General features: G+C 42.6%; 1 protein-coding gene across 1 annotated transcript in view; it reads right to left on the reverse strand.

Annotated features, from left to right (window-relative positions):
• Positions 1–3,500: 3,500 nt before the first annotated feature.
• Positions 3,501–12,305, reverse strand: part of LOC140394751 (uncharacterized) — a 117,446-nt gene continuing 108,641 nt past the window's right edge. Inside the window, 10 exon segments of the mRNA XM_072481969.1 lie at positions 3,501–3,645; positions 5,879–6,007; positions 6,149–6,244; positions 6,382–6,486; positions 6,598–6,768; positions 7,167–7,292; positions 7,382–7,585; positions 7,745–8,053; positions 9,291–9,415; positions 10,144–10,309. Coding sequence (XP_072338070.1) covers positions 3,622–3,645; positions 5,879–6,007; positions 6,149–6,244; positions 6,382–6,486; positions 6,598–6,768; positions 7,167–7,292; positions 7,382–7,585; positions 7,745–8,053; positions 9,291–9,415; positions 10,144–10,309 — 1,455 coding nt within the window. The 3' untranslated portion in view covers positions 3,501–3,621.

A 12,305-nucleotide genomic window follows, 5' to 3' on the forward strand; every position in this document is an offset into this window, starting at 1 on the left:
TTGCTTATCATCACCTTTTGTACTCACTATGAATTGTTATAGAAATATTAAATTTAGGTGCCAGGTTATAAAATGTGTAATGAAAATATTTTGTCTACGCTATTAGATTCAGGTATTGGGTTAAAGTCACCAGCCAATGGAAGGTTTACAATAGGATATGATCTTAACAGACTTCACATTTCACACTGATCTCTTCAATAGCCTCTTACATTCTTCATCAACCTGCATCCTTTAGCAAGGTTTTTAATCTTTGACAAGTGGAATGAGAAAATTGTTTCCGTGATTTTTAAAACAAAATGATTTCTCTCTCTGATTTCCTTCACACAATGAGATTTGTTTGACTATCACTCTTGACAAGAAACACCAGGTTTTGTGAATGAGATGCAATAATATCCTGTCCATCAATTGACTTTTCAAAGATAATTGCCATATCATGCTTTAGGTCAAATTTCATTTGTGCATTTTTCATAGATGGTTGATTTAATATCATGACAGATGGCCGACCACCAAATGGATTAACGAATAACTGTTTATTAAGGTAAATAACAATATACAAAGAGTGAGATAAAAGGCTACCATGTTCCAAGACATCAAACTCCCAATTGAACCCACACTCAGCCCCCAGGGTTCACCACTCTGGCCCATTGGACAATGACTGTCCAGGACTACAGCAGTACTGATAAAATGGCTTACTCCAACTATTTTACATAGAATTACAACTCTTTTTAGTCTCTTCAATGTATTGTCATCACCAAATCTGAACCAAGTAGTATCTTTAGATTCCTATACTTTTCAACAATACTAACGATCTAGCAAATCGAGATAACATTTAACCAAAAGCAAATTACTGTAAATGCTTGAAATCTGAAATAAAAACAGACAATGCTGGGAATACTCAGCAGGCCTGACAGCATCTGTGGAGAGAGAAACAGAGTTAACATTTCAGGTCTGAGACCTTTGAACTGTGACTTTATTGAAAAATACTTCCAACATTTTCTGCTTTAGTTAACATTTAAACAAATCTTTTCATTGTATTGTCAAAGTGCATGCACTATCTCGCACAGTACAGTTAAATGCGTCCGTGACTAATGCATTGATCAAAGGTCTAAAGCTCTTTATGACCAGTACAATTCATTCAGATTCATTATTATCTGTATCAGCTGCCTCAGATTTCTTTGTGCCGTTGAGGAGCATGTCTCTCCGCTTTGGGCTGCTTATCACAATTATATTTTTGAGTAACAACTGAAGCCTGTGTATTAATTTGCATGTTTTAATTCTATCTTCTGCTGTAATAGACAGATCCACTATAGGCACTTTCACCCTCTTTCTGCCTGTTTCCAATCCTTCCATTGTACTGCATCCAATATTTCAAAATCAGGCAGTCAGTGAGTACTCCACCACGACAAAAAGCCCCATTTGTTCCACAAAGACTGCAGGAAATTACTGTTTCCCCAGGAATTGTTCCAAGGCAGCAAATATCCACTCCATTAGGAAATCCCAAGAACAGAACACCAGTTAGAACCAGAAGTCTGTCAAAAGTGTGGCACTTTAGCACAATCCAGCAATTTAAACACGAGGACCGAACAAAGCATGTCTTATACAGTCCATTGAAGTCCATGATATTCTTCCAGTATAACCACGTGTTTTTCAAAATGCGCCCAAGCCAGTCCATATCATTTAATACGTCATCTATCTTGTAACTTTCATCCAATAATTCCAATAGAAGTTTCGAACTTTCATCAACAGCCAACTGACCAGCATCCAGCTCTTAAAATACTTTATTCCTGATGATATTTCTGGAAAGAAGTAACCACGCCAAGGTAATGCCTTCTTTCATCTTTATAGTGATGTAACTTGTGTCCATGTATCCACATCATTCTTTCATTGTCATATTGTTCAGTCTTCAAGAACCTCAGAGTAATCATGACCCAACAATTTAGACATGATTTCTGTCATTTTGCCCATTGGCTGCGAGGATTGTAGTCTTTTTTTCCATAAAAAAACTTTCAACCTTCACATATAGGGAACAATCTTCTGCTACCATGTCATTCCAAAGAGCCAGTGGGTGAAGGATCATATTGCAGATGATCTTTACTCATTCTTAAATTTTTAACACAGTAAAACATGACATTCACCTCCAAACTTAACTTCGAATTTACAATGCAGAAAGAGGCCATTCGGCCCATCGAGTCTGCACCGGCCCTTGGAAAGATCACCCTACCCACGCCCACACCTCCACCCCATCCCCGTAACCTAGGAACCCCACCTAACCTTTTTGAACACTAAGGGCAATTTAGCATGGCTAATCCACCTAACCTGCACATCTTTGGATTGTAGAAGGAAACCGGAGCACCCGAAGGAACCCCACGCAGACACAGGGAGAACGTACAGACTCTGCACAGTGACCCAAGTGGAAATCAAACCTGGGACCCTGGAGCTGTGAAGCAACAGTGCTAACCACTGTGCTACCATGCAGCCCAAACCAGAATTTCAATAAGTGCCTCTTTATCTATACTCAAGTGAAAACCCATTTAATGTCCATACAATCAAACACAATAACTCCCACAAGGATACCCGTGGGACTTGTGGAATATGAGCTTCCCCACTAGTGGGCGGAGACCCGCTCAGCTGGGGCTCATAATAATCTAGTATAAATGCCGGCCCAAACAGGGGCCGGTGTGTTAGTAGTCCCGAATGGGACTAATACTGTGTGTGCACTTACTGCCTTAGGGCAGATTCTTATGACCATGAATAAATCAGTGTTCACTCTACCATTCAGCTTCCTAGGTCTTTACATACACAATAACACCCAGACTCCCCATTTCATTTTGGAAACATTGCTTGCTCCAACCTGCTCCAAAGCTGTCAAAACTCTAACTTATGCATTTACCATCTCATGGCAGCAAGTTATGATCAGGAGTGCACTGCCTGAGGAAGCAGATTTAATAGTCATTCTCTAAAAGGAATTGAATATATCCTTGAAAAGGAAGAACGTACAGCCTTGCATCCATTTTCTGGACTTACACATAAGGAGTGATCACTTGGCGGAAGTTGTGGAGGGCAAGATCTACAAGAGCATCGAGTGTCGAAGGTGCCAAATCCTAGGTGACAGAATCATTGTACGTTGCTATTTTATTAAGAAGCAGATCATTTGATGCAACTGTGACGATGAAGGCGGAGAGCAGCACTGAGTCTTTTACCTCGCACTAGACAATTATAACAGCCTTCCGTGCTGGATTGAATTTGGTTAACTGAGCATTTAACTTGACAATTTTAATGATCTAACTCATTGAATCAATAACTGAGTTAGCAAGGAACCTTTTTCATGTATCTTACCAACAGTTATATTTGATTGTATTTGTGAATAAATGCAAATGAGAATAAAATTGGCTTACATGCCAATTTGACCTTTAATATACTTCTGATCAAATGTTTGATTTATCTTTGCTTTTCTCTATTGATTTATCACAACTAAATAAATTAGAACAGGACAAATCTCAACCAGTTGATGCTTTCTTTATTGGTAACACAGAACTAATAAGTCTAAAACAACATAGAAAAATAAGTTACAAAGAAATACACATTTTGCGAATTTCTTCAGTGAACTCTTCAATCTTGTAGTTATTCTTCAGCTTGCACCACCTTCTGTAAAATAACAAACAAAATCCAGTTATTAAATTTTATTTTAAAATATTTCTATTCTTGCATTATAATTTCTGGGAAAACACTGTAATTACAATTGCATGAGCAGTGATGCTAAATTAATAGTATAAAAGCAGACGTCATCTCCTCAAAAGACTTAAAGTGGGTTTTTCCAGCCCGATCCACTACTGGGATTGTCCTGTCCCGGCGTATCTCAATGGATTTTTGGCTGGGCCGCTGAGTCTCCCTTGGCAGGTCCCGCCATGGCAGCCAGAAAATCGTTTCACTTTGCTTCAGCTTGAAACAAAATAGAGCTTAAACTGTCCCCCCACCCTTTTTCTGCCATCAGCACTTCTAATATGTCAAAATTTTTCCTTAACCGAGGACAACATCCTCTACTCCCATCTTGGTTCAAAGGGCCATCAGCCATTTCCATTCCATTTACCACACTTCTGCTCTCACTTTCTCCCCCAGCCTCTCAGACCCACAATAGGATTTCCTCTGTCCTCCCCCTTCCCCCATTCCGGGCCTCCACATTCAACAGATCCTCCGCAGCCAATTCATCCATCTCTAGCATTATGCCACCCATCAGATGCATCTTCCCTTTCCTTTTCAGCCTCTGAAGGGACAACTTAGTCCATTTGTTCAATCACCTGGGCCAACCTTAGTCCACTTGCTCAATCATCTGGGCAACCTTGGACCACTAGCTCAATCACCAACAAACTCAACAGCCTGACTCTTTTCCAAGATACCTACCCGTGCCACCACTGGAGAGGCAACACCTGCCCATTTACCTCCTCATTCACATTGTTGAAAGCTCCAAAGATGTATTCGAAGTGAAACAGCAATTTACTTTTACTCCTTTCATTTTAGCCAACTGTATTTTTTTGTCACAATGCATTCACTGCTACATTGGGGAGACTAAACCACAAACTGGGTCATCACTTTACACAGTACTTACATTCAGTCTACAGGCATGATGCCCCCAAGCTTCTGGTTGTCTTGCGATTTTAATTCTCCACCCATTCTGGCCTTTCTGTCTCCAACCTCCTATGCTATTTCTATGTAAGCTAAGGATCATTAACTCTGCTTTTGACTCAGCACTTTACAACTTTCCAGAGTCAACATTGATTTCAATAATTTCAGATCCTAACCCCTGCTCTTCTGCTTTTGCTCTTGGATGGCAGCATTAGTAACGATTATGCAAAACCCATTTACACATTTTTTTCTTCACTTGTCGCATTGCCAGTTCTTTTTGTCTTGCAACATCATCTTTTTTGTCAATTAATTTTTCCTCCTTTCCGTTCGATCAGACTTTCCTTCTTGTTCTTTTACCCCTCCTCTCTTTCCTTGCCTTGCTTAAAAACTGTTACATCTCCAAGTACTCCCGATTGTGACAACGGGTTATTGACCTGAAGTGTTAGCTAGGTTTCTCCCTTCACAGGTGATGGCAGATCTGCTGAGTATTTCCAGAATTTTCAGTTTCTGTCTCAGATTTTGAGCCTTCGCAGCGTTCAGCTTATATCTTCAAATCTTGTGCATTGTCAAACCTGATTTGCAAAATGCTCGACGTCCTAGTTACATAATCTTATACATTTAAAGAGTGGGGCTGTAACATCCCCACTTTCTAAAGATTTAAATTTTAAACTTCTATTGAGGGCTCTATCCTTGCCCGTGTCAAGACGGCCAATTGATCTCTCCTGGGCAAACTTTTATAGTTCATAGACTGCCTACAATGCAGAAGGAGCCCTATTGGTCCATCGCATCTGCACCAACCCTCTGAAAGAACCCCACCCTATCCCCATAACCCAATACCTCACCAAATCTTTTGGATACCAAGGGTAATTTAGGGTGGCCAATCCACCTAACCTGAACATCTTTGGACTGTGGGAGGAAACTGGAGCACCCAGAGGAAACCCACGCAGACACGGAGACAAAATGCAAACTCACACACAAATTATCACCCGAAGCTGGAATTGAACCCAGGTCCCTGGTGATGTGAGGCAGCAGTGCTAACCACTGTGCCACCGTGCCATCCCTTGTGTTACTGTGCCGCCCCTACTTACAGTCAGGCATAAGTTTATATGCAGCTCTCTCAAGATGGAGTTCCAAGCAAGCTGCCAGCACATTAATAGCTACAATTAGCGTCAAATGATTGGAATAACATACAGTTGTGGGCCTAAGATCACTGTCCATGAAAATATATTTTACTGCATTTAAAGCAAAAAAAATATACCTGGATGTCACGACTTTTAGCTCTTAGTTTGTTGACCTGGGATTCCGCAATATCAGCACGCTCCTCAGCCTCCTCAAGCTCATGCTGCACCCTTCTGAACTTGGATAGATGAATATTAGCCTGTTCTTCCTGGAATGATATCAAATAGAATGATAATTAGGCATGAATATATAAAGGCAGCATTCAATTCTTGAAATGAAAATATGGTGCTGAAACATTTCCAGTGGGCACAACCTGACATCAAATCATCTCAAATTCAGAATTACTTACCGTCTCTTCAGATTGCCTCTTGTAGGCTTTAACCTTCAATTGTAATTTGTCAACTAAATCCTGCAGCCTCAGGAGATTCTTTCTATCTTCATCAGACTGTTAAAAATGGAAACAAGAGCATGTATTTCTAATCTCTATCTGGCACCTTGTAAGCAAAGGTGGAATATCAATATTAATAATTTCTGATGCAATTTTATTACATTTTGAATGAACTTCAAATTTTAATTCCATACCTGATAGCTGAGTTCCTTGACCCTCCTTTCATATTTGCGAGCACCTTTGACAGCATCTGCACTACGCTTTTGCTCAGCTTCAAATTCATTCTCCAGTTCACGGACCTAAGATAGGGGAGTGTAAATTAATGCAAGGTGTTTTAATGCAAGGTAAATGCTCCATGTTTCTGCTCTGCTATTCAGACAAGTTATCAGGGAATCGATATTATTACATACCCTGGCTTCCAGTTTCTGGATCTGCTTCTTTCCTCCTTTCAGTGCCAATTGTTCAGCCTCGTCCAGCCGGTGCTGCAGGTCCTTCACCGTCTGATCAAGGTTCTTCTTCATTCTCTCAAGGTGAGCACTGGTATCCTGTTCCTTCTTCAACTCTTCAGCCATCATAGCCGCCTTGTAGTAATTAAGTACAACATATCTATTAAGGGAGGCAGTGGGGTAGTAGTATTCGTATTGGCCTAATGACCCAGGGAACTCGGGTTCAAATCCCCCCCCCCACCTCCCCCACCCCCCCCCCACCCCCCCACCCCCGCAATCACAGATGATGACATTTGAATTCAATAAAAAATCTGGAATCAAAAGTCGAATGATGATTTAATGTCATTCGTGGAAGGAAATCTGTTGTCCTTACCTAGTCTGGCCTACTTGTGGCTCCAGATCCACAATAATGTGGTTGACTCGAAAATGCTGGTCCAGCCAACGATGCCCATATTCCAGGTATTTGTACAAAATGTAATTTGTATAAAGCATGAAAGATCCAAGTGTTACTTCACTTTGAATTTAGCACTTACATCAGTAATTGCTTTTTTTGCCTTCTCGTCAGCATTTCTTGACTCCTGAATGGCATCCTCTACTTCAGACTGAAGGTGGGAGATGTCTATTTCAAGCTTCTTTTTGGTATTGATGAGGTTGGTGTTCTATTAAAAATGAAACATGAGGGAAGCACAAAAAGTTACTCCACGTAAAGCCTTTGGACAACACTCTTCAATCTTCCAGCAGCAATTACCTGAGAGTGCAGAAGTTGTACGCGTTCACTGGCATCAATAAGTTCTTGTTCAGCCAGCTTGCGAGATCTTTCCGTCTGCTCCAATGCTGCTCTCAGTTCTTCTATTTCAGCCTGTTGAAGGTTGCTTCTGCGTTCAGACATAGCCAGTTGCTCCTTAAGGTCCTCATTGCTCCTCAAAATTTCATCTATTTGCAACTGTGCCTCCTAAATAACATAGAGAGAGTTTCTTATTAACTTGCAGATGCTTACATTTGATGAGACCAACAGTTAATGTTGTACATAATCACTTAGCACTGGCAGAGGACATTTAACTGAATTTAACATTTATTACAAGTATTTTAAAGGCGACAACATTGCCCATACCTTAAGTTGAGTCTGTACAGTTCTGAGATGCTTTGTAGCTTCTGTAGCCTGCCGATTTGCATGACTCAACTGAATCTCCATTTCATTCAGGTCACCTTCCATTTTCTTTTTGATCCTCAGAGCATCATTTCGGCTTCTGATTTCTGCCTCCAAAGAAGTTTGCAGAGCGTCCACAACTCTCTGACTATTCCTCTTAATTTGATCAATTTCTTCATCTTTCTCAGCAATCTTTCTGTCGATTTCTGATTTAATTTGATTTAGTTCAAGCTGAATACGCATAAATTTGCTTTCTTCGTGCTCGAGGGACGCCTAAATAAGGAGAAATAAAATATGCTAGTCAGCCAAAGTTTCTTTATCTAGAGGACTGAAGTATAAATACACAGATATTTGCTGCAGCTATACAAAATCCTGGTTAGGCCCCACTTGGAGTACTGTGAACAGTTTTGGGCACCACACATTAGAAAGGATATTTTGCCCTTGGAAGGAGAACAACGTAGGTTTAGAAAAATGATACCTGCACTTCAGAGGTTAAGCCACAAGGAGAGATTACACAAATTAGGCCTGTTTTCCCTATCTACTGGCCCTCTCTTGTTTTCATGCCCTGGCATAGAACGCCCTGTCGAGGCTGCACTTAGCTGCGTTTCCTGCACTGAGGTGCTCCGACAAGCGGAACTCCTCGGCGCAGGAAGGGATTGAGGTGCCATTTTTAAATGCCGCCCCGATCTCACAACGCTCTGACTTAAAGTCCGGACCCCCCAACGCTCCAAATCAACGGTCCACCCCTCGATATACAGGCAGGGCACTCTCGGGCCTGATCCCCGGTGCTGACGCAATGCCCGCTTGGCACCTTGGCACTGCCAACCTGGCACCCTGGTAGTGCCCCTGTCAGCCTGATAGTGCTCCTGGGAACCCTGGCAGTGCCAGGGTGGTACTCAGGTGGCACAACCAGAGTGCCCAGGTGGTACTGCCAGAGTGCCAGTGTCAAGGTGCCTGGGGGTGCCAGCAGTGCCAGGGTGCCATCCTGCCTCGAGCCCGACCACCCAGGGGCCTCCGATGGCCTGGGAGACCCCACCCCTAGATATCATTCTGCCTGGTCCATGTTCATGGGGATCAATGCTGAAAGGTACCCGGCTGTTGTCTCCTCGGTGAGGCCGGTAGTTGCTGTGTGGCCATTTGATCCGGCAAAGGCAGTCGTAAGTTAGCTTCGAAGCCGATTTCACTCTGTGAGACTGGATGTCGACCTTTGTGGGTGGGAATCTAGATCACACCGTCTCGTGAGATCTGGTTAGATCTTGCGAGGCGTAACAGCTGTCGGGAAGCCCGGGGAAAGCCTCTCCCAGCACCTAACAGCCATGTCACGCCCCCGTTCAGGCGCAACGCGGCTGGTAGATTGCCCCCATGGTCTCATTAAATGACGGGACAGGCTCGAGTGGCTGACTGGCCTACTCCAGTTCCTATGTTCTTGGATGCTGTGTTTTTAACCCACTTTCAGATTTGTTGGAAACAGCATGATCTCAATGAAAATCATGACCATTTATTCACATACCTCTGCTTCTTCCAGTGCACTCTGGATTTCACACTTTTCTGCCTCAGCCTGTTTCTTAGCCTTTTCCATCTCATGCAGTGCCTTATTGCTATCTCCAAGTTGTTCAGTCAAATCTGATATCTCCTCTGTTTAAAGAAACAATGTTTGACAGTGAATCAGCTTTCTCTACAACAACAAACATTTGCATTTTATAGCATCTTTAATGTAGTAAACTGTCCAAAGACCTTCACAGTGGTTTTATAAAATAAAATTTGTGATTGAGCCATGTTTTCTTTGTTCATTCACAAGATACAAGCATCGCTGGCAAAGCACAAAACCGTCTGCAGCCCCCCCCCCCCCCCCCCCCACTCCCGACTCCCATGGCCCTTGAAAGCATTTCAGAGTCAACCATATTGCTGTGAGTCTGGAGTCCCATGTAGACCAGACCAGGTAAGGGTGGCAGGTTTCCTTCCCTAAAGGGCAATAAATTATCGGATGGGTTTTGACAACAATGAGTGAGACTAGCTCTGTATTCCAGATTTATTAATTAAATTTAAAATCCACCAACTCCCATGGTGGGATTTGAGCCCATGTCTCCAGAGGATTAGTCTGGGCCTCTGGATCACAAGTCCAGTGATCTTAACAGGACACCACCACCTGAAGAGGTGCTCCAGTATGGAGATATTAGAAAATGGGCCAAAGAGCAAGGCTTATGCAGCATCTTAAAGTAGAGAGGTGGTACGGTTTAGGGAAAGAACTTATGGCCTAGATAGCTGGAGACATGATGACCGATGTTGGAGCATTTACAATGGGATTGTGCAAGAGAGTTATACACAAGACTAAAAGAATGCAGTAAATTTGAAAAATAACACACGCTGAAGATTCTTGTTCTCTCGTTTGAGTGTTTCAAGTTGGTCCAAAGTTTCCTCATAAGCATTCTTCATTTTGAAGAGTTCGGTACTTAAAGAACGAGATTCCTTCTGCGATGCCTCCAATTCAGACTGGCATTCCTCATACTTTTGTTTCCAATCTGCCAGAATCTGTCAGTACATAAAGTTAAAAGGTTGTCATTAATCCTCGGGTGAAAATGATCATAACTTTTCTACTTTCCTAATCAGATTTACAGATCCAATTTTTTAAACCCTTTTCACGGGAGGTGGGTGTCGCTGGCCAGGACAGCATTTGTTGCCCATCCATAATTGTCTTTGAGAAGGTGGTGGTGACACACCTTCTTGAACTGCTACAGTCCAGTGCTGTTAGGAGGGGAGTGTAGCTTGGAGGGAAACCTGCAGGAGATGGTGCTCCCATGTATCTGCTGGTTTGTCCTTCTGGGTGGTAGAAGTTTCTGTAGGTACTTTTCCACATTGTCGGGTAGATCCCGGTTTTATAGCTGTCCTGGAACAGCTTGGCTACAGGGCGCAGCTAGTTTTGGATCGCAAGTCTTCAGTGCTACTGCCAGAAATGTTGTCAGGGCCCATAGTCTTTGCCAGTGCCTTCAGCCATTTCTTCATTTCACATGGAGTGAATTAAACTATCTGAAGACTGGCATCTGCAGTTCTGAGACTTCAGGAGAAGGCCAAAGTGGGTCACACTCCCGGCACTTCTGGCTGAAGGTGGTTGCAAATACTTCAGTCTTGACTTTTGCACTGATATGCTGGGCTCCTTCATCATTAAGGATGGTATTTTTGGGGAACTTCATTCCCCGATAAATTATTTAATTGCCCATCACCATTCACAACTGGATGTGGCAGAAGTGCAAAGCTTTGATCTGATCCATTGGTTGTGGGATCGCACAGCTTTATCTACTGTATGTTGCTTATGTTGTTTGGCTTGCAACTAGCCCTGTGTTGTAGCTTCACCAGATTGATACCTCAGTTTTAGATATACCTGGAGCTGCTTCTGGCAGGTCCTTCTGCACTCTTCACTGAACCAGTGGTTGATCTTCCTGCTTGTTAGCAATAGTAGAGTGGGAGGTATGCCAGGCCATGAAGCGATAGATTGCAGTTGAGTGCAATTCAGCTGCTGCTGATGGCCCACAGTGCTTCATGAATACCCAGTTTTGAGTTGTTGGACCTATTCTAACCCTATCCCATTTAGCGCAATGGTAGTGACACACAACATGGTGGAGAGTATCTTCAATATGAAGATGGAATTTTGTCTCCACAAGGATTGTGCAGTGGGAGAATCACACCCTATGTTTTTCTTACAATAATTGTTCAACATGGAGGAACACCAATTCATCAGCTGAGTGGCATAGGGAATTCAAGGAGAGTGGCGAGGGCGGTGGTAGTAGTAAAATGGTCATCAGCAGGAAGCTGCCTTGCCCATATTTGGCCTGACGCCATAAGATTTTGTGGAATTCGGATTCAATGTTGCGTACTCCCAGAGCAACTCCCTCCTGACAGTATACCTCTGCTGTGTCCTGTCCCATCAGCAAGTCAGACCCAGGGATGATAATGGTGGTATCTGAGACATTGTCTGCAATATATGACTCAATGAGTATGAGTATATCAGGCTGTTCCTTGACAGGTCTGTGGGACAGCTCTCCCAATTTTGACAAAATTCCCAGATGTCAGTAAGGAGGATTTTGCAGGATCTACTAAGCTGTGTTAATGCAGGGTGATCCATAAGGTTTCATTGCTTTTTGACTTTGTAGCAGTTTGGTGGCTTGCTAGGTCATTAAACAACATTCCTGTGGGCCTGGGTTCACATGGGGGCCAGATCAGGTAACCATAATTTCCATCCCAAAAGGACATTAGTGAACCAAATAGATTTTTGCAACAATAATGGTTTCACAGTCACCATTTCTGAGACTATTGTTTAATTGCAGATTTAATAATTAATTGGGATTTGAACTCATGTTTCCCAGAGTATCATCATCATCTTTATTATTGTCACAAGTAGGCTTGCATCAACACTGCAATGAAGTTACTGTGAAAATCCTCTAGTCACCACACTCCGGCGCCTGTTCGGGTACACTGAGGGAGAGTTCAGAATTTTCAATTCACCTAACAAGCACATCTTTCGGGACTTGTG

Source organism: Scyliorhinus torazame, chromosome 18, assembly GCF_047496885.1.
Source record: "Scyliorhinus torazame isolate Kashiwa2021f chromosome 18, sScyTor2.1, whole genome shotgun sequence".
NCBI classification, from domain to species: Eukaryota; Metazoa; Chordata; class Chondrichthyes; order Carcharhiniformes; family Scyliorhinidae; genus Scyliorhinus; species Scyliorhinus torazame.